The 21,371-nt window shown below is 51.9% G+C and overlaps 1 protein-coding gene across 5 annotated transcripts in view; it reads right to left on the reverse strand.

Annotated features, from left to right (window-relative positions):
* Positions 1-5,922: 5,922 nt before the first annotated feature.
* PIGG (phosphatidylinositol glycan anchor biosynthesis class G) overlaps positions 5,923-21,371 on the reverse strand; it is a 38,685-nt gene continuing 23,236 nt past the window's right edge. Inside the window, exons 10-13 of one of the 5 annotated variants that reach the window (XM_057705243.1) lie at positions 20,092-20,283; positions 15,000-15,309; positions 11,329-11,492; positions 5,923-7,886 (exon numbers count right to left, since the gene is read on the reverse strand). In XM_057705243.1, the coding sequence (XP_057561226.1) occupies positions 7,673-7,886; positions 11,329-11,492; positions 15,000-15,309; positions 20,092-20,283 (880 nt within the window). In that variant the 3' untranslated portion in view covers positions 5,923-7,672. Of the gene's footprint in view, positions 7,887-11,328; positions 13,993-14,999; positions 15,310-15,373; positions 15,580-20,091; positions 20,284-21,371 lie in introns of those variants that run through there. The other 4 variants (XR_009048737.1, XM_057705242.1, XM_057705244.1 and 1 more) reach the window with 4 other exon arrangements.

A 21,371-nucleotide genomic window follows, 5' to 3' on the forward strand; every position in this document is an offset into this window, starting at 1 on the left:
ACTAATTTTGTTTTTTAATTTTTATTGGAGTATAGTAATGTGTTTGTGTCAGGTGTACAGCAAAGTGAATCAGTTATACATATATCCACTCTTTTTTTTTGAGATTCTTTTCCCATATAGGTTATCACAGAGCACTGCGTAGAGTTCCCTGTGCTGTACAGTAGGTCCTAATTAGTGATCTGTTTTGTATTTGGTAGTGTGTATATGTCCATCCCAATCTCCCAGTTTATCCCTTCCCCCGCCGACTTGTTACTATGGAACGCTGGGACCAGTTTTCTTATACCCCCCACCGGACACACAACCTTCTCTTCCTAGTAGAGTTTTGGGACTTTTTTTTGGTCAAATCAGTGTTCTTCTTTATTGAAATCATAAACATTGTCCACAGGTGAGGTATATGGGGTTCCAAGACTACATTCTCTTTCTTGTTTTCCTTGAGATTAACAACTGACTGGTGCTTTCCATGAACCTGTGGCCATGTCATCCCCAACTTCTGACAGAAGTGGAAACATTATCTCCACGTGTTCAAATGCTCCAAGTAACCCAGGTTTTTTTCTCGCACAGACCTCCTCCCTGAGCTCCCATCCCTCCTGACGTGGGCTCTGGGAGTCTCCCTCTGCTCTGCTCAGGTCCCTGCATGCAGCTCTACACTGTGTGCCGAGATCTTGGTGGGTGGCAAGTGGAAGCACCCAAGAGGTCCTTCGGTAGGCGATTGAACAAATAAACTGTGGTCCATCCAGACAATGGAATATTATTCAGCACTAAAAGGAAGTGAGCTACCAAGATACAAAGAGACATGGAGGAACATTAAATGCATGTTACTAAGTGAAAAAGGCCAACCTGGGAAAGCTACAGACTATGATTCCAACCATGGAGACAATAAAAAGATCACAGGCTCCATGGAGGGTGGGATAAATCTGTAGAGCACAAGGGATTTTAGGGCAGTGAAATTATTTTATATGATAATCAACGGTAGACATGTATCATTATACATTTCTCAGAACCAACAGACATACAAGAGGAAGAGTGAACAGTAATGTAAACTATGGACTTTAGCTAATAATAATGTATCAATATTGGCTCATCAATTGTAACAGGTGTACCAGACCACCGCACAACATTAGTAATAGAGCGAAGGCTGTGTGTGCAGAATGGAGACTGTAACATGAGAATTCTCTGTACTTTCCACTGAATTTTTCTGTACACCTAAAACTATTCTAAAAGATAAAGTCTGTTAATTTAAGAAAAAGACAATGGTGAACATAAAATGGAACACTAAAAAGTATTAAATTAACCCAAAGAGGGCAAGAAAGGAGACACAGAAGAATGACCACAATGAGCAAAAACGAAACAAAGAGAAAAACGGCAGCTCCAAATCCAAGGCTATCATAATTACACTAAATGTAAATGGACTAAATACCTCAATTAGGAGGCAGAGATTTTCAGACTGAATAAAAAAGCAGGATGCAAATTTTGAGTTTACAAGAGCCACTTTAAATACAGACACAGCAGGCTGAAATTAAAAGGATGGAAAGAGATATATGCAAACATTACTCATAAGAAAGTTGGAGGGGCAATATTAATATCAGACAAAATAGACTTTAAGACAAGGAGCATTACTGGAGATAAAGAGGAATGTTTCATAACGATACAAAGTAAGTATATAAGGAAGATATAACAAACATCGATGTATATGTGTCTAACAACAGAGTTTTCAAATATATGAAGAAAATCTAACAGATTTAAGAAACATAAATCCACAATCATAGGTGGAAATTTTAGCAATCCTTTCTCAGTAATTGATAGAATAAGTAGACAAACCAATCAGTAAGCATATAGGTCTGGTGACAACAACTGTTTTGACCCAGTTGACAGTTAAGGACATCACACTAAACAACTGTTAAATCTACACTTTTTTTTCCTATTGCACATGGAACATTCATCAAGACAGACTGAATGCCAGGCCATAAAAAAGAGCAGGGAATATTTCGATCTGAATGACAATTAAAATGCAACATATGAAAATTTGTAAACACAGTGACAATAAAACTTAGAGGGAAATGTATAGCTTGAAAAGAAGAAAAGGTTTAAAATGATTCTAAGTCTCTATTTTTAGAAGGTAGAAAAAAAGATCAACTGTTGTTCACAACCATATTAACTATTTGGTGACCAGTAAGTAATGTTTTAAGCATTTTGCATCCTAACATGATAGCATGTTACTTACATGTAGGCATTTTACTATGTATAGTTACATTTTAGGAAACTGGTTGGGGGCTTGGCTATGACAAGTAAGGCATTCTCATAATTTTTTAAAATAATGAGAAATAGATCCCCAGTTAGTGTTAGCATAAAACAACAGATTTTCAGACTGGATTACTGATGTTAAGTGGGAGATATCCTGTAACTAGAAAAACTATTTTAGAAAGTGATAAAAACTTAAATATTTGTAAGGTAAATATTAAATACTTATACATTAAGAAACACTCTCCCAGACTTCCCAGGTGGCACAGTGGTTAAGAATCTGCTTGTCAATGCAGGGGACATGGGTTTGATCCTTGGTCCGTGAAGATTCCACGTGCCGTGGAGCAACTAAGCCCGTGTACCACAACTACTGAAGCCCACACACCTAGAGCCCGTGCTCCACAACAAGAGAAGCCACCGCACTGAGAAGCCTGTGCATGGCAACGAAGAATAGACCCTGCTCACCACAACTAGAGAAAGCCCGTGCGCAGCAACAAAGACCTAACAAAGCCAAAAAAAAAAAAAAAAAGAAAGAAAAAGAAAAAAAAGAAATACTCTCCCATCAAAAGGACAAGAAATAACAAGTGTTGGTGCACTGTTGGTGGGAATGTACTGGTACAGCCACTGCAGAAAGCAGTATGAAGATTCCTCAAAAAACTAAAAATAGGACTACCATATGATCTAGCAATTCCACTTCTGGGTATTCATCCAAAGGAAATAAAAACACTAACTTGAAAAGATAACTGCACCTCCTTGTTCACTGCAGTGCTGTTCACAATAACCAAGACATGGAGGCAACCTGAGTGTCCATAAGTGGATGAATGGATACATAAAATGTGAAACACACACACACACACACACACACACACACACACAAACGGATTCAGCCATTAAAAAAGGGAAATCCCCCAAGGATGGAGCTCGGGGGCACTACGCTGAGTGAATCAGACAGAGAGACAAGACTGTATGATCTCACTTACACGTGGACTCTAAAGCCACAAGCAAGCTCACAGACACAGAGAACAGATTGGTGGTTACCAGAGGTGGGGGGTCGGGGTGGGTGAAATGGGTGAAGGGGGTCAAAAGGTACAAACTTCCAGTTATAAAATAAGTTCTGAGAATGTAAGGTACAGCATGGTGACTGTAGTTAACAGTGCTATGTTGTATATTTAAAAGTTTCTAGGAGAATAGATCTTAAAAGTTATTGCTTATACTTCAATAAAATAAAATTTAAAAAAAGTTCTCATCCTAAGAAAAAAATGTAACTGTGGTGACAGATGTTAATTAGATTTATTGTGGCGATCATTCTGCAATACATACAAATATCGAATCATTATGTCATATACCTGAAACTAATGTCACTTATACCTCAATTTAAAAAAAGAGAAAAAACACCCATTCTCCTAGAAAACCTTTGGAACAGAAGGAAAATCACTAACTGCTTAGAAGCCAACGAAAAGGAAACAATTCAGACAGACAAACAGAAAAAAAGGAGAAAGAAAGAAAGAGGAAGGAGAAGAAAGAACGAATCAGTAAGGGCAAGTCACAGGCCTGGACCGTCTGCAGCCATGGGTGACAGGAGAGCAGAGTGACATCCGCAGCCCTGAGAGCTTCTGTTGCACAAGGGTTCTTTCCCAGGTGATGCTGCACAGGTGCAGAAATGGAGAAAGTTCACAACCAGAACCCTTTCTGAAAAAAATTAATAGATTAAAAAACCCATCCTGCAAATAGAAGAGAGAAATTAAAGAATAATCGTGGGGAAAGCACTGGGACTGAGTCGTGAGTCATTTATTAACAGAAACGAAATTGATCAGTTGTGTAAACTATGGAATAAAATATACGTGTTATAAATTGTGATGGTAATTCTGTAAGAAAATTTGGTAAGTGGGAGGAGGAAGGATGTGTGATAATTCTGTCATGTTTTACAGCAGGGAGTCCATAGATACGGACTAAAATAGGAAAGACTAGTTATTTTTAAAAATCAACATCATTCCCAGTGTCATATTTCTATCATCTTTTTTCTTAATTTTATAGGACTATTTTATGAACGAACACTTCTTGTAATGAAAAACATTTGTCCAATGTTTAGCACTTTCGTTCATTTTAATTTCTTTTTCTACTGTTAAATTCAGAAAAATTACATAAAATACTTTGGATTAAAAATAGCACATATAGTAGATCCTCACGTGTGCCTCCTTCCACCCCCCCCCCCCCCCCCCCCCCCCCCCCCCCGCTCCAGCAGCGCTGTTGACCAAATGTTAATGACTGCTGCTTCTGGGTGGTGAGACTTAAAAATATTTCCTCTTGTTGAAGTGCTGTTTTTCTTCATTGTTTGAAGTATTTACAATTAAAAAATTAGAAGCAACATCACTGTTCCTTAAAAAGGCTGGGGGGTGGGGTGGGGTGGGGGGCAGACCCTGGGAAGGTGAGGAGGAGGGGGAAGAGGGCAGCAAAAGGAGAAATAAGAAGGGTTAAGGTCAAGAAAACCGTGCAGGAAAGCATGGCCCCATAAGGAACACCACCCGCGACTGGGCAGGGGGAGCTGGTGCGGGCTGCAGACCAGGGCGTCTGCTGAGGAGAGGGCAGGGTGGAGGGCCATCACAGGCCAGGCCAGGAGCTTGGCTTTTACTCTAAGTGACGGAGATGAGCCCTAGAAGGGTTTTGACCAGGGCACCGTCGCCTGGTTTTTACTTTCAAAGATGATCGTGGTTGCCCTATCCAGAATCCAGGCGAGAGGCGCCTGTGACGGAGGCCAGGTGGCGAGGTGCGTTGATGGGGTAGCGTATGCCACTGGGCGGGGGGGCCCTGGGGTGGGGGGATGCTGCCATTTCCATCCCATGGACAGGAAGCAAGGTCTGGAGCCTTCTCTCCTCACTTCAGGTCTGCGGCGTCCCTGAGCTTTCCCACATGCTGCTGGCATCCCCAGATCGCTCCTCCTCCTCCTCTGGGCGCTGCTGGCCCCTAGGCCGACAGGCCACGGACCCTGGACCAGGCCTCTTGCACCTAACGCCTCATCCCATGCCCTTCACCACAGTAGAGCCTCACAGTGTCTGATCAGACTGCCCACACATTCACTCGCTTTGTGGCCCCAAACAGAACGTCCAGCCTCTACACCTGTTTTCCACGTGTAGCTAGCTCTGAGGATAACAGTCCAGGATGGTGGGAAGGTCACACGTGAAGAGTCTTGCAGGCAGGGCCTTCCCTGCCTCCCTCCGCGGCTCCCCCGGGGCCCCCGCCTGCTGCCGCTCCCGCGCTCTGGTCGGCCCCTGCGGTCCCGGCGTCGCAGTGCTCCTGCAGCAGCAGCTGGCCAGCCCGCTACGTTCCCTCCCTGTTGGCACGTCTTCCTCAGCTCCTTGCTGCCGTGCGGCTGTGCTGCCCTAGGTGTAGCTCATCCATGCTTCGTCCAGGGCTCTGCTCGAAGTTGCGTCTTCAGAATAGCTGTTTCTGAACTTCCTCTCTGAAAACAGCATTTTGGTCACTCTACGCTTTACTTCCTTCCCAGCAGGGAACGATGGATCTGAGCTGCATCTGCCGCCTTCCGTTAAAACAGCTCCATGAGAACAGGGCTTTGCCTGTTTTGTTCACTAAGGTTCCCCAGAGCCTAGGATGTGCTGGCGCCCGGGAAGCAAATACTTGTTCAGGAGCTGAAATCAGGCTGTAATCTCTAGTACCTCAGCAAGAGCGATCAGAGGCCCATTCTTTCCAGTAAACTCTACAGGCTGCCTGGGGTGGGCACCGAGCACACTGAGAGCAACCGTGGGTCAAACCGTTACGCCGTGGCCACTGTGCTCCTGCCTGCTGCAGCTCAGCAGAGGGGCACCAGGTCCCTCGGGACTTGCTGGCAGAGGTGGACCGATCCCTTGAGAGCCGGGAATGCACTTGATGCACAGGATGCTCCTGGACTGTGAGGCTGTCTCCTGGAAAGCCCGGTCACTGAACGCCATTTGCACTTGAAAGCATGACAAACTGGTTGTTAGGGTTGGGTATGTGGCAGACATTTTCTCAAAAACAAAGCAAGACTGTCAGTTCAAGGAAAAAAACACTCAGTATTTGCTGTCAATCATAAACTTTGAGTTTTCACACGTAAGTAAAGTTTTGGAAGACTTGCATCTGCCACTGTGAACGTCCAACATTTAAAGACTTTTCTGATGAGACTATTGACATAACAAGGGATTTTCGGTGACTGCTGTACTGTGTCAACACTTGGAAGATCTGTGTAGCTTAGAGGACCGTTATTTTCCAGATGATGGCACAGATGTCAGAAAATCACACCGTGTAGAAGACCCACCCCAGGAGCAAGACTGCTCAACGGCTGTCACTGAAGCAGAGCACGGAAGCTCACTGACACGGTTTCAGATTCCACAACACAACTAACTTTGTCTTTTTTAAAATAACTTTTATTTTGAAAAGTTTAAATCTCACAAGAAGTTACAAAAATACTACAGGCATCCCCACCTACAATTCACCCAGCTTCCCCCAGTGAGAGTACCTGACATGGCCACAGTCCTTGTCAACCTGGCAGTGGACGCGGGTGCCAGTCTGTCAACTCAGGTGAGACCTGAGTAGGTCCTCACCTGTTCACATGGACTCATTTCTTCCTTCTCCAGCTGACCTGTAAGAAATGCTCATCTGTCCAATTTCAGGGCAGTATCAAGAAAACATCCACAATGACTCTAAAAGGATATTCAAGCACGCCTCCCTTTCCCAACCACACGTTGTGTGACTGCTTCAACCACACGTTCAGACCACCTTAGACAGATGCAGAATCCAACCGTCTTCAATTAAGTCAGACATTAGATTTATAAAAATGTAAAACAATGCCACTCTCCTTGCTAAATATTTTTGTTTTGGAAAACATAGTTATTTTTCTTTAAAATGTTGTATTAACACGCAATGGGTTTATTTTCAAATGAGTGCATATTTTTGAAACGTCTTAGTTTTAATTTCCAATGTCGTAAACGCGGACAGATGTAGCCCACAGAAACCCAAGCTCCTGGGGACCCTGGTGGCTCCTGAGCCCCGCGGCGGGACCCCGGCAGCGGCACAGCCTCGTCCCACAGCGCCCCTGGGCCCTCCGAGGCTCACACACACTGTGGCAAACCTGGAAACTTTTTATTCTTCAACTTAAACACATATTTGTGTAACTTATCCAGAGGAAGTGAACAGTTCAGAAGTTTCTGGAGTGATTGTCAATAGGGGAATACGCTTCATATCCAAACTAAGCATTTTAAAATGACCTTTTAAAACCACTTACTATTTGATCTAAATTCAAGTACAGTAGTCAAAGAAATGGAAACTTCATCGACCTTACAGAACTCACACCTTTTTTTACAGAATGATCTTGCATTTAAACAGATTTTTCATTACGCAAATCCATGAAGTAAACAGTAGAGTTTAAAAATATGTTATGTTTCCAGTGCCTTAACAGCTTCGTCTAAGACTTCCTGTGGGTCTGGTCCACGGCTGTGAAGCACACACAGACGGCAGCTGTGACGAGCAGGCGCGTCCCCTCGTAGAGGAGCTTCGGAGAGAACACGCTCCATATGAACAAGTGGTAGCGCAGGGACGTCACCAGCACGATGTACACGGACACCGGGGCAGAGCACAGCAGCGCATAGCAGAAGCAGGCGTGACTCAGCGCCGGACCACTGTGGACACAGGGGAAACGCGTGTCAGTGCACGCCACGTCTGCGTCACGTGAGGCGCGGACACACACACGGTCAGCATCTGCACCCGGAACACGGCCACAGCAGTTCCTGTTCCCGGGACTGCGGCGCCCAAGGAGAGGGCGGTGCAGATGGTCACCTCCAGTCGCCCAGGGCCCCCACAATCTGCATGATAGTTTTGAAAAATGCACCCCCAAGTTCTACAGTTATTTATTTTAAAATCATACACATTATAAATATAAAGAACGAAAAGAAGACGACACAAGGATGAGATACGCGTGCTGTCCAGCGGGGTGTCTGGTCTGGGGACACTGGCTCATTCCTGAGACAGGAGCGACCCCTCACGGCACACGCCCCCCCCACACTGTGACACACGTCCAGCCTGCTCCACAAGGCAACTTCCTGGGGTTGTGACCGTCTCAGGACCACAAATTCTGCCGTCCGGGCACCCTTCACTTCTCATCAACCCCACAGGTCCTCGGAGTCAGGCTTTCCAGATTCTGGTGCTGGCGCCTCTCCCCGGACCCCACACCGTCCCCAGGCAGCCTCTCTGCGGTCGTCCACGACGCACATCACTGCTGCCTGCTCCACCTGGAGCAGCGGCTCCGTCACGCACCCAGGAGTCCTTTCCCGGCCAAACTGGCTCCCCATTGGGGCCTCGGGGCCCATCCTTCCTGCGGGCCCTCCAGCTGCCCGTCACCCTCAGCAGGCAACACGCTGCTTCCTCCTCCTTCACTCATCGGGCAGCCTCGACTCCTACCTGCAGGCCCCCCTCTGGGACGCCGTCCCAACCTCCCACGCCAGCGTGTGACTGGTTCGCGTCGCTGGTGCCCCCACCACAGCACGAGCTCCTGGAGCGAGTCCTCACGCCCACACCTTGGGTCCCACTTGGGATCCAGTCCATCGGGCAGGGGATCCCAGGAGAGCTGGGCCCTGACGTGTGACCTCCTCCCTCTCCACGGCCAGTGCCCCAACACCCAGCGCAGGGAGCCCCTAGGGAAGGGCCTGGTGGACGACAGGCCTCGGCACGCACTCCGCTGCCCCCTCCCGGACGTCAGGGCGCCTGTGCTCGGCCGGGAGCCTGCTGACCCCGCTCCCCTCTCGACCGACCGGATGGTGAGGGTGGGAGCTCAGGACACTGGCTTCCCTGCGTTTCCATTTCCCGCACGGGGAACGTGACCTGCTCGGAGGACTGTGCCTGCAGTTCCTTCCGCAGCACCCGTGAGTGGCGTGACAGTTTCCTGTAACCTCAGCAAAAGGCACTTTGTGATTCAGGGGATGAACAAAGTCCCGCAGCTTGGACCGATGGGCCATCCCCGCCGCCAAGCTCCAGACTGGATGCCAGCCCCTGAAGCGGAGGGGCACGGGCCACCCAGGGCCTAACTTTTGAGCCATTAGAAACGTATTTTCTTTTTCTACCCCTTTAACCTGGTTACAGTTTTCTTATTTACTGGAAAGAAAGAGAAAATGAGTGAAACCTGAGTGAAAAATAGAGAAAAATCTTTTCTAAAACAAAGGAGAAACATACCTTAACTATGGATAACACCATACAACGCTCTCCAAGTAATTAAAATGCTTTCAACTCACTTAAACAATGTTTTCACCTGTCTTTTTTTCTCCCAATACACGTGTAATAGATGAAAAGTGCCAGGAAAGTCAAGTCGTGATTTTAGCACCGGGGAAGCTGCTCTTCACAGAAGCCCAGGCCTCACCGTCCGGCCCCCACCGGCTCCAGCCCGCCTGCTCAGCGGGCCTGGGTCCCGCGGACGCGGTGCACGCAGGGAGCCGAGCACCAGGGCAGGCAGCCCTCCTGGGCAGAGCGGAGCGCACCTCGCCGGCTCGCGGGCCCTTGGTCCCCGACGTGCAAAGACGTCTGCCAGTCAGTTTGGGTCCCCTGACCCACCCAAGCCCACCCCCAGGGGCGTCTAGGAATCCGCCAGTGAAAGCACCCACAGCTCAGTGGGGACCCTGCAGCCGACGTGGGTCCCCGTACAGCACGAAAGCCTGGAAGGGCGTCCCCCACGTCCCTCCGCCCCCGCCCCCAGGCGCTCCCCTCGCGAGCGCGGAGGACCGGGTCCGCGGCGGCTGACCAGAGGGGATTCTGTCCACAGACGTCCCGCAGTCCCCCTGCAGGCACGTCCCTCGTCCTGAGGAAGCCTGCAGCGGGGGAAAGAGAGCCTCGTGCTGCAGAGGCCAAGAGCCGGCCACGGGAGTCTGGAGAGCGGAGAGCAGGGGGCGCCCGCCGGGGCCCGCGGCCGCAGCGCACACGGCCCAGCCCCTCGGCGGGGGCCTTTCTTGCTCCAAAATCCGACGCTCACCGGCACCCGGTCCGTCCACGTGGACGTGAGCCTGGGGCAGCGGGAGAGGGTCCCTGAGGCCCGTGTCTCAGGAGCTCGGCTGGGGGTGACCCGCGGGACTGGGAGGGGCCCGTGAAGGAGGCCGAGGAAGTGGGAGGAGCCTCGGACGTGGCGTCAGCGGCCGCGCAGTGAGGTCTGCGCGGGGGGGGGCTGCGCGGAGAGGCGGGGGCCCCGAGGCGGGTGGGGACGGGAAGCCTGCCCGCCCCTCGGCTGGGAAGTGTGCCCCTGGGGCCCCCCTGACCTGCTCGACCCCGCCGCGCGCGGAGGGGAACGTGCTAGGCGTTCAGAGGCGCTGAGGAAGCCGCACACGAGCCCTCAACCCAGGTCGGCGACACTACCGCCCATTTCACAGATGGGGACCCAGGGCCCCCGCAGGAGGCACAGAATCAGGCAGCCACCGCCCAGGTGGGCCCGGGCACCGTGTTATCATCGGGACAGAAGCTGGAGGCCCCTCCCTCGTGAAGCCCCCTTTCTGAGGGGAGCGGTGTGTACACAAGGACGGGAGCCCTGAACGCGAGGCGGTGCGAACGCTGCCGCGTACACAGGCAGGGGAGGGGTGGACGGACGTGCGGGGCAGGTCGGGGCAGTGGGCTGTCCCACCCGTCTGGTGGGAAAGGAGCCCTGGGGGCGGCTGGCCGCTGGCCTCCACGGGGCAGGACAGGGTGACACAGAGTCACACCCACACGGGCAGCCCCTCAGGACTGGCCGGGCCCCTCTCTCCAGCAGCGGTCCTGAAGGTGAGAACCAGAACCGCCTGCCCTCTTGTCCCAAAGGGACCCCCGGTGCCCCGACCAGGTCACCAGGACGTAGAGAAAACGAGAAGGGACGTTCCTTCCTGCGCCTCTGCAGACACACCCTGGTGTGAGCCGGAAGAGGCCAGCAGGGCGTCTGAGCCGCCCCCACGTAGACCACCCCGCCCCCCACCCTGGTCGTGCCCTGTGAACTGCTCATTTGTATTTAAGGTGAACAAAACGGATGAAAAAGACCTTTGAGCCCTTGGGGTTCGGGCACCCTGTCTCTGGAAGAGGAATTAACCTGCCATCAGAGGAAAGGGGAAGGAGCCTCACCTGCTGGCTTCGGAGGCCAGGAAGTTCACCAGGTGGCTGGCCCACAGCACAGGCCCTGAGTACGTTGCAAACGCCGTCAGGAACACGGCTGGGATCTCCATGTAGGCGTCCAGGCCCACGAAGCCTGCCGAGATGTCCACGGTGGCGATGCTGTTGGAGTTTCCCTGGACACAGGGAGAAACAGTGCTGACACAGCTGGTCTCGTACCACAGCCGCCAGCGACTGTGCGAGCCGGTCCCGGTGACCCGGACACGCGGCAGCCCCAGCTGCCCACTCAGCCCTGGTCCCGGGGCTGCCCCGCACGCGACCCCTCCACCTGCCCGCCTCCCTCCCAGGCTGGAGGAGCACGTGAAATGTCTTTTACCTTCGAGAAACTATGCATGTAAGTCCGCTAATGAACTGTGGAGAATTCCAAACACCCCCAGATCTATTTACTTGAGACAGACGCACCTCCCTCCCTTCTCAGGGACGCCGTCTGAGGGCTGCAGGTGGCCCGAGAGGCCGAGGGCAGTGCTGCCACACTGCTGTTAGGGAGGGCAGGCTGGCTGCCCGCTGTCGGGCTCACGCGTCAGACCCGAGACCCTGGCCCGCAGCAGCGCAGCTCGTTCTCCCAGGCAGGGCGGGGCTCTGAATCCACGGGAAGGGCTCCCAGCTGCGGTCCCTCTCCGCTTTCAGTCTTTATTGACACTGGGGGCCTTTTCTGAGACACTCACGACATTCACGGGTCTGAGAGCATACATGTCTGTCCTAGCCCCGAGAAGGCCCCCTCAGAAGCTCTTCACCCGATGGCCTGGGACACACGTCCAGCTGGGGAAGCCCACCACCGCCTCCCCCGGCTGCGTGCCGCTCCCGGAGGCCACCGGGTCGCGGTGCAGACCCCAAACCTCCCAGAGCCGTGCGTTCACGCCCGTCCTCACCGTCCCTCGACGGTAACCTCCTTCGTGAAGCTTCCCCTTGAACCCGTCCGCCCACACCCGCCTGGGCTCTCCCCATGCCTGCACAACACCCTCCCTGGAGCTGGAGGAGACCCCGGCGCTGCTGAGAGGAGGCGGGGAGAAGAGGCGCTCGGAACGCCACGCGAGGGGAGGCGGGCTGAGGATGGAGAAGTGGGTCCAACACCAGGCAGGATGCTGGAGGCCCTGCTGAAGCTGATTCAGCCGTCAGAGAGGGTCGACCGAAGGCGCGGCCCGCGTGCTCCGGGGCTTTCCTTGCGTTAACTCCCCAGAGCCTCACAGTCCTGACACCATGCGGGTGGGGACAGAGGCAGGCAGAGACCCAGGGGCCCGTGGAGGGCTGCGGAGGCCAGCTGGGCGCCACGCTCCTGACGCCGGGCACAGGAGTCGGTGAGCTGAGGGCTGGGAGGGGCGGCACACCTGCGCGCTCCTGCCGGGAAACCCGACGGAGAAGAGGGAGCCGCCCCAGGGAAGGGCTGCGGAGGGGAGACGGGGGGGCTGGGCTGCGCTCCTCAGCCTGCAGGCCTGCGCCTCGTCCGACTGCGGTGGGGCCTGCTGTGCGAGGGCCGACCTGTGCTGGCCTTGCTCCCGAGGGACCTCCGGCACGTCTGATGGCGCCCGCGGCGGGACATCCGTGGCCACTGGACACGGGTGCCCTGGCTGCCCGCGGGCAGTGCCTGAGCTGCGTCGCGGAAGCCGTGAGCCCCAGAGGAGCAAATCGGCCGTCAGAGGCGGCCTCCCCGCTCCGGTGTTGCCTGCGGTCAGTCTTCCCGACGCTGTGGCCTCCGTGCCGGGCAGCTCAGGCTGCCTGACCAGCTGCCGCCTTAACCGTCTCGGTTCAGAGGGAGCCTGTGGGCACCCCGATCAGGCCAGCAGGGTCTGCTGTGCCAGCGGACACACGGCAGCTTGCGGACCACGTGAGTGCTGCCGGGAGGGCGCCCGCGCAGAGCCGTGGGGCTGTGCGCCCCCGGGGAGGCGTGTCCTGCATCCAGCAGACACGCCTGCCGTCCCGCTGGGCCCCGGGGAGCCCGGAGAAGGGAGAGGGACGAGACCATCTTCCGAAGGGATGGCGTTCCCGTTCCCTACCAAGCCACTCACGGGCAGAGACTGAGTGACCATCGCTCACGGACCTCCAGACAGGAGGCAACCACCGGAACAGGCCTGCACGCGACGTCCAGATTAGGAGAGGAAACAGACCGACACGGGCCGTCTGGACATTTCTGAAATGCACAGCGAGACCCCCAGTCCTCCGAGGCCACCGTGAGCTTCGCCGACCAGCCGACGGGACAGCCCTGACGCAGGCGCGCTCGGCACAGGCGCTCGGGCGGCTCTCCTGGCTCCTCCCTGCTCCCTCGGGCCACGTTCCACGGGCCCCTCGTTGTCTTCCCACTCCCGGCTTGTGCTCTGGAATTCTGGACGAGCTCTGCGTTCCCCGCATCCGTGACGCCTGTGACCTTCTAAATTTCTTCCGACAGGTACGAAAAGCTGTGTCCTTGGTGGCAAAGCACCACGAGGAGCAAAAGGAACAGGACGCGTGGTCCGCCGTTTCGGTCTGGTCGTCAGAGAGGGCGCCTTCCTGCGATGGGCGGCGGACTCCAGGGAGGTGCGGTTCACTCCCTGGGTCTGCACAGAAGCCCAGCTGTGACGCTGCTGCTGGGTCCTGGTGACCACGGCAGGTACTGAAAGTGGGGTCCTTGGGGGGAGGCTGCAGCTGGAGTGAAAGGGAGACGGAAGGAAGGTGGGACTGGAGGATCGGGGAGGCACAGACCAGGTGAGGGTCAGGTCACATCCCTCCAGGACTTACAGATTTCTAGAACTTCACCCCCACCCACTTCTGGGCTCCAGGGAACAGAAGGAAAAGCCATGCAACTGCATTAAGGCCAGGAGCCGCAGGAAACCAGGAGAGGAGGCAGAGGAGATGAGGAAGAGGCCCCAGGCCAAGCTGTTGGGACACAGAGAGCCAGACACGTCCCAGGGTGCAGACAGAGGAGAAGGGAGGACGCACAGAGCCTCACTGTACAGAGAGGAAAACACACGCAGACGTTCAGGAGGTTTGCAAAGTTCCTTGGCCAGGGAGTGCGGAGCGAGAGGGGGACTCTGGTGAGTTGCGCTGCACCCTCAGGGGTGACACGCAGTACAGGTCGAGGGCAGGAGCCCTTGACCCGGGGTGGCAACGCAGGAAGGCTGGGGTGGAACTGGGTCCCTCTGAGCCCACGAGCTGGATGCTCTATCCACCCGTCCAGGTGCTGTCCCAAGTACACAGCTGCACACGGAGGGCTACCCTGGAGGCGGCTGGACTTGCCTCTACGGGCCCTTCAACACTGAAGAGAAGATGTGACAACCACGGGGCCTAGGAGATTAGTAACCAAGCGGGGAGCCCCAGCCGTGCCCAGTGCTGACAGCCAGGGGAACGGGTGAGAACAGTGATCACCCACATCCGACAAAGCCACGGAAACAGGCTGCGCTTCCCCACTGCCCGCCGTAAGGAGACCCAGCACGGCGACCGTCCACGGCCAGCAGAGGTGTCTTCAGAACCTAGATGTGCTTTACGGCAGGTGCACGATTTAAGCCTAAGTTACCACACCACCCCACCAGCGCTCTCCCCAGACACACAGCCTAACTTCCCAGCTTGTGGTAAAACTTTCTCAAAAAGCCCCTAAAAGATAAGTGACATAAGAAGTTAACAGTCTTCTACCCACGCTAATGAAGAACACCCACCTGAAAGTAGAAGAAGGCCTGACCAAACCAGTAATGCATCACGGTGACCTCGGTGGCGGCGTGCCGCAGGGGCCTCCAGACGCACCGGGTCAGGACGGTCTGCATCGCGAGGCTCAGTGCCAGGACGGGGAGGTTGTGGGGTCTGAGGAGCAGTGCCGCCAGGAGGACGAATCCACTGTACATCTCCCAGAGGCCCATGGTCTTGACCGTGACGTCTGCAGCAGTGATTTGAGATTTAAGCAAGTCTCTGGTGCCCGTGAACAGAATGCCAAGGACAAAGACATAAACAAAACGAGCTTCGGTAATGCCCCTACGGAAAGCAAAACAAGTCCGATTCATGAGCACCAGTTAGAAAAATGCAAATACATGTTTTCCCATGAAAACCCTGTGTCCACTGAGCTGACAATACAAGCTTTAGGACCTACCCGCTGGGGGAGCTCTGTGGAAGCTGGGGTGTCTGCCTCTGCACATCAGCCCCCCAGGACCCCCTGCCCGGAGGCTGGCAGGCCTGCCCTCTCTGTGTGCACTTCTCTGATGGGGCTGGCTTACAGGCATCTTGCTCATGTGGCCCGACGATCACCTGGGTGCAGGACGAGAGCCATCGCTCGTAGCCAAAAGAACTGTCTGCTGGCTTTGCAGTTAATTTGAAACACCACTGCAGCAGGATAAGGTCGAGCTCTGCCAGGAACTTGCGTAAGCTCACGAGTGCTAAGGTACAACTGAGCATGTCCCTAACCAGGCAGGTTTAAGTGCCTGCTTGCATACGTGCACAGACACACACACACGTGGTGCAGTCCGGACGGGGGGTCTGCAGGGGGGAGGCGCCCGTTTCGTTTGGGCTTTGCCACGGACGAGCTCTGCTGTTGGGGTGAGTTAACTACTACTTGTGATGCTCAGCTTCTTATTCAGAAAACAAAGAGAAATGGTACCTACACCTCACAAGGCTGTCCTGACAACTGAACAAGAGAACGCACGCGAAGTGCCTGGCACACAGTAAATATTAAATACTACTATGCGGACTTCCCTGGTGGTGCGGTGGTTAAGACTGCAAGCTCTCAATGCAGGGGGCCTGAGCTCGATCTCCGGTGGGGGAACTAGCTCTTACATGCACGCTGCAGCTGAGAGTTTGCATGCCTCAACTAAGGAGCCCGCCTGCCGCAACTAAGCTCCAACGCAACCAAATAAATAATAAAAAAATAAATGTCACGTTATAAAAGATAAATAAATACTACTATGGATTAAGTCGTTTAGCACAATCATCTGTAAAAGATACAATTTATGGCACTATACCAAAGAATTTCACCTTATGAAACACATATATTCCTAAAACATATTTTAGGATAAATTTCATAAGTCAAACATTTTATATAAACTAGAAAAGCTGACCATTTAAAGTAACGGTAAGTAAATAAAATTTTAAATGAAATGATCACCTTAAGAATGTATCTGGGTTGAAAAACTGAATTTTCCGATATCATATTTTCTTAGGAAAAGGTTTATGCATTTTTTTAAAAATTCTTTTTTTTTTTTTCAGTAGGATCAGTTTAATTTAAACAGTGGAGCACTATCTACCGTGTGCCCGGCAACGTGGAGACACCAGAGACTGACGTGAGGCCTGCCACGGGGCCACACCCTGGCGGGGGAGCTGGGCTGATCAGGCACTACCACAGCCGAGGTGTGTGCTGAGCTGAGCGCCAATGATGGACCCACAGGGTCAAAGAGGGAGAAATCAGCAAAGGCCCGGGTAACGAGAGAGGTTTCAAAGGAGAAGGGGGCTGGGTTCGTATCAAGGAGGGCCCCAGGGCAGGCCAGTGGTGAGCAGGAGGGAGAGCGCCGCCGGGTGCCTTTAATGGGCCCACCACTTGCCCTAACCAGTCAGCGGTGCCTGCACGTCCAGAACCACTGAAACCTGGCCTTCCACTCCAGCCCGGTCTGGGCTTCAGAGTGGAGAAGAAAGTCAGCAGTTAAATACAGAGGATTCTAGAATACCGATGGACGGCACCTGTGGGGACTGAAAGGAGAGAAGCAGCTTTCAGGGAGATCTAGAATCAGGGCGGCTTTAGAATTGGGCTGGATCTAGAAGCAGGCGAGGTCTAGAATCAGGATAGACCTGGAACCAGGATGGACCTAGAATTAGGAGAGATGGCGGTGGAGAATGGAAGCATTCCACAGCAAGAATGTGAACCAAGCTGTGCAGGTTAATGAAAGGGTGCACTGGCCTATACTTTGGGTACCAACAAGGTGCATGCTATTGTATCAACGAAAGGTAAGGAAGTGAGCCAAGTCTTGAAGTGAGTGATACTGAAATGAGGCGCATTCAAGAGGAAAGAGGAATTTATTCATGTATCTCACTTTGAGATTTAAACAGACACCCCTGGGTTGGATGCCCTCACAGGTGACATCCAGCCTTGACGTCTGCCCAGAGTCTCAGGCTTTGAACAGTCTTTAAGACGTCTCCCCACCACGCCTTCCTCACCTGAGCTCCCTGCCTCAGGTGAAGGCCTGTCACTCTGCTGTCACGTCAGCCAGGCCCTTGGCACCACCCTGACTTCCCACACCAGTTGACAGGCCCTGTTTCCAGGTATGTCCCTTGTACCCCCTGGCCACCCAAAAACCTAGCCATAGCCCTTAGAATTCACCTTGACACCTTCTTAGAGAGGATAACACATGCTTTTCTTTCCCTGATTAGGAAAGCAATACCAAACATCTAGAGAAGAGTTAATACCTATCCTTCTCAACTTATTCCAAAAATTGCAGGGGAAGGAGTGCTTCCAAACTCATACTATGAGGCCAGCTTCACCCTGCTACCAAAATCAGACAAAGACAACACACACAAAGACAAATTACAGGCCAGACATATACATATACACACTACCAATACATAAAATAGATAGCTAGTGAGAACCTACTGTACAGCACAGGGAACTCTACTCAGTGCTCTGTAATAACCTATATGGGAAAAGAATCTAAAAAAAAAAAAAAAAAAGAGTGGAGATAGTGGAGATATGTGTGTGTATGTATATGTAACTGATTCACTTTGCTGTACACCTGAAACTAACACAACATTGTAAATCAACTATACTCCAATGAAAATTTTAAAAAAGGAATAAAAAAAATTACAGGCCAATATCAGTGATGAACATAGACAACAAATCCTCAACAAAATACTAGCAAACTGAATTCAACAAAACATTAAAAGGATCATACACCGTGATGAAGTGTTATTATCCCAGGGATACAAAGATGGTTCAACATCCACAAATCAATCAAAGTGATACACCACATTAACAAACTGAAGAATAAAAACCATGTGATCATCTCGACAGATGCAGACAAAGCATTTCACAAAATTCAACGTCCATTTATAATTTAAAGAAACTCCCCAGAAAGTGGGTATAGAGGGAACATACCTCAACATAATAAAGGCAATATATGATAAGCCCACAGCTAACATCATACTCAGTGGTGAAAAGATCTAGATCAAGAACAAGACAAGGATGCCCACTCTCACCACTTTTATTCAATATAGTATTGGAAGTCCTAGTCACAGCAATCAGATACGAAAAAGAAATAAAAGACATCCAAATTGGAAAGGAAGAAGCAAAACTGTCACTGTCTGCAGATGCCATGATACTACACACAGAAAATCCTAAAGACAGCAAACTACTAAAAACTACTAGAGCTCATCAATGAACTCAGTAAAGTTGCAGGATTGCATTTCTATAACTATCACAGAGAGAAATTAAGAAAACAGTCCCTCTGACACCTGCATAAAAGAATAAAATACCTAGAAATAAATCTAACTAAGGAGGTAAAAGTCCTGTACTTGGAAAACTATAACACACGGATGAAAGAAACTGAAGACAACACAAACCGATGGAAAGATATAGCATATTCTTGGATTGGAAAAATTAATATTGTCAAAATGACCATACTATCCAAGGCAATCTACATATTCAACGTAATGCCTATCAACATACCAATGGCATTTTTCCCAGAACTAGAACAAACAATTCTAAAGTTTGTAGGGAAACACAAAATAGGCAAAATAATCTTGAAAAAGAAGAACAAAGCTGGAGGTATCACACGCCCGAACTTTAAACCACACTACACAGCTACAGTAATCAAAGCCGTGTGGTACTGGCACAAACACACACACAGAGATCAACGGAACAGAACAGAGAGCCCAGATGAACCCACACTGATGTGGGCAATTAATCTACAACAAAGGGGGCAACAACACACAATGGTGAAAAGACAGCCCCTTCAATAAACGGTGCTGGGAAAACTAGACAGCTACATGCAAAAGAACCAAACTGGACAGCTCTCGTACATCACGCACACAAATAAATTCAAAATGGATTAAAGACTTAAATGTAAAACTTGAAACCATAACTCAGAGGCTCACCCACGACGGCTGGACAATTACTTTCTTTTACTCTGTGCAACGGTAAAGCAGTGCTTCAGAGAGCATGCCCGCACCCCAGCCTCTCACCTCATCTCTGGCTGTATTTCGGAGATAAACTCTATGAGAGGATCCCAGGTCAGAGGGTTGGCCAAAGTCAAGGTCCTTAACGTGTTTTACGAACAGCCCTCCAGAATGGGCTCTGCTTGCTCCATCCCACACCACCATTAAAAACAGAGAAGCTGCCACTTTGACGTGCAAAGAGGGGTACTGATGATTCAGTCAGCAAGAGCCCCGCTCCAGGAGCTCACGTAAACTGCAGCAGAGTTTGGTGTTCTGGCATGTTTCACCCCCCAACTGCTAGGAAGCAGCCACTCTTATTATCCTCTTTACTAGTTACTTCTTGATGCAGCAAAACTGAATCCTTTAAATTCTTTATTTTTAAAAAGAATCCCTTACTTAAACAAAAAATAAACCTCAGTGACCTTACTTTCAAGTTGTTTGTCTCTCTCCTATCAAAAAAAGTGGCTCACAGAACTGGTTCACTGAGGCGCTGTCAGTGACTGCGGACAAGATGACAACGCACAGAGACCGAACTCCAATGTTCTCAAGAATGCATGGCATTTTTTAGTACATAAAACACTAGAAAAGGTAACGACGAATGCTCCAGTCTGCCACTACACTTACTTTGAAATGTCCTTGTTGTCTTGTTGCCACGGGAACAGCACATTTCCAATGGCGGCCCTGTAGCAATAGACGCCCAGCAGGCCAAACGCCACGGCCACTTTTGATGCCAGGGAGCACCTCTTCTGAACCAACACAAAAATCATGATGAGGGAAAGTGCGGCCAGAACAGAGAGTTCCGTCTTATGATCAGAGCTGAAATGAAATGTAAAATGGCAAAAATTAGTACCAAAGATAACTAGTGATATTATGCATCTACACCAAGTGGCCTTCTAAGAACTGTAGTAAAAACAGCTGATTTTCCTGATAAGCAAAAAAGAAAACTGTTGGTTATTTAAATGCAAACAGAAGTTCTTAAAGTGGAACAAATCACGGGCTGTTAACACAGTCTCTCATCGCTTATTCACAACGGGTCCCCACCATCAGCTGTGCACGGGCCAGGGCGGTGATACACTCCACACCGCCCACGGCCCCCCCTGGCGCCCCCTTGCTGGGGCAGCCGCACCTCCCCAAGCACAGGTGAAGAGCTTCTGGGCAAACTGCATACTGACGAGTGCGGAGACACACACGTCCCGGCCCCACCCTCTTCCACTCACGCGTCAGTGCGCACGGACTCGCTCAGGAGTGCTGCCCCTCCCAGGTGGGGAGACTCAGTGCAGAAGCCGGGCACACAGCTGTCACAGGCGCTCTCTCTGCCTGGCCCCTGCCCACCGCCCGCTGCCGCCTCGCGGAGCTCTGCCCCGGGACAGCAGGGCTCCTTCCTGCTCTGTGCACGGAGCTCACGCCCACAAAGCCCAGACACTCAGAAGCTGCTAAGCGGCCAAGTGACTCTCCTGCCAAGACACAGACACAGCACACGGGAAGACCACCTGGGAAGACGCAGAGCAGAGGAGGCCAGCGTCAGGGTGCGGGTCCCGGGGATGGCAGACGGTGACGGGAGCCACACGGGGGCCTCCGCGGCTGCTCGGTGAGCTGTACGCTTCACGCAGACCCTGGACTGTTAACTGTCACAAATGGGAAACAGAGCACAGAGAAAGCGACTCTGGGCACCCCTCAAAGGCTCTGCCCTGGAGGAGGAATCACCGAAACCGCAGCCTCCTTACAGACCCACAGGGAGAACTGCGCTACAGGAGGGGGTGCCCTGGATGGAGAGGGGTGGGGGTCCAGGGTGCTGGAGGAGGGCCCAGGCCAGGGAGTGGGCACAGCTGCTCCCTGGAGCGGGGGCCAGGGGGTGGGGGCGCCCCTGCACGCACGTGAGTGCACCTGGGGCTGGAAATCAGCAA

The sequence above is a fragment of the Hippopotamus amphibius genome, chromosome 13 (genome assembly GCF_030028045.1).
Source record: "Hippopotamus amphibius kiboko isolate mHipAmp2 chromosome 13, mHipAmp2.hap2, whole genome shotgun sequence".
Taxonomy (NCBI): domain Eukaryota; kingdom Metazoa; phylum Chordata; class Mammalia; order Artiodactyla; family Hippopotamidae; genus Hippopotamus; species Hippopotamus amphibius.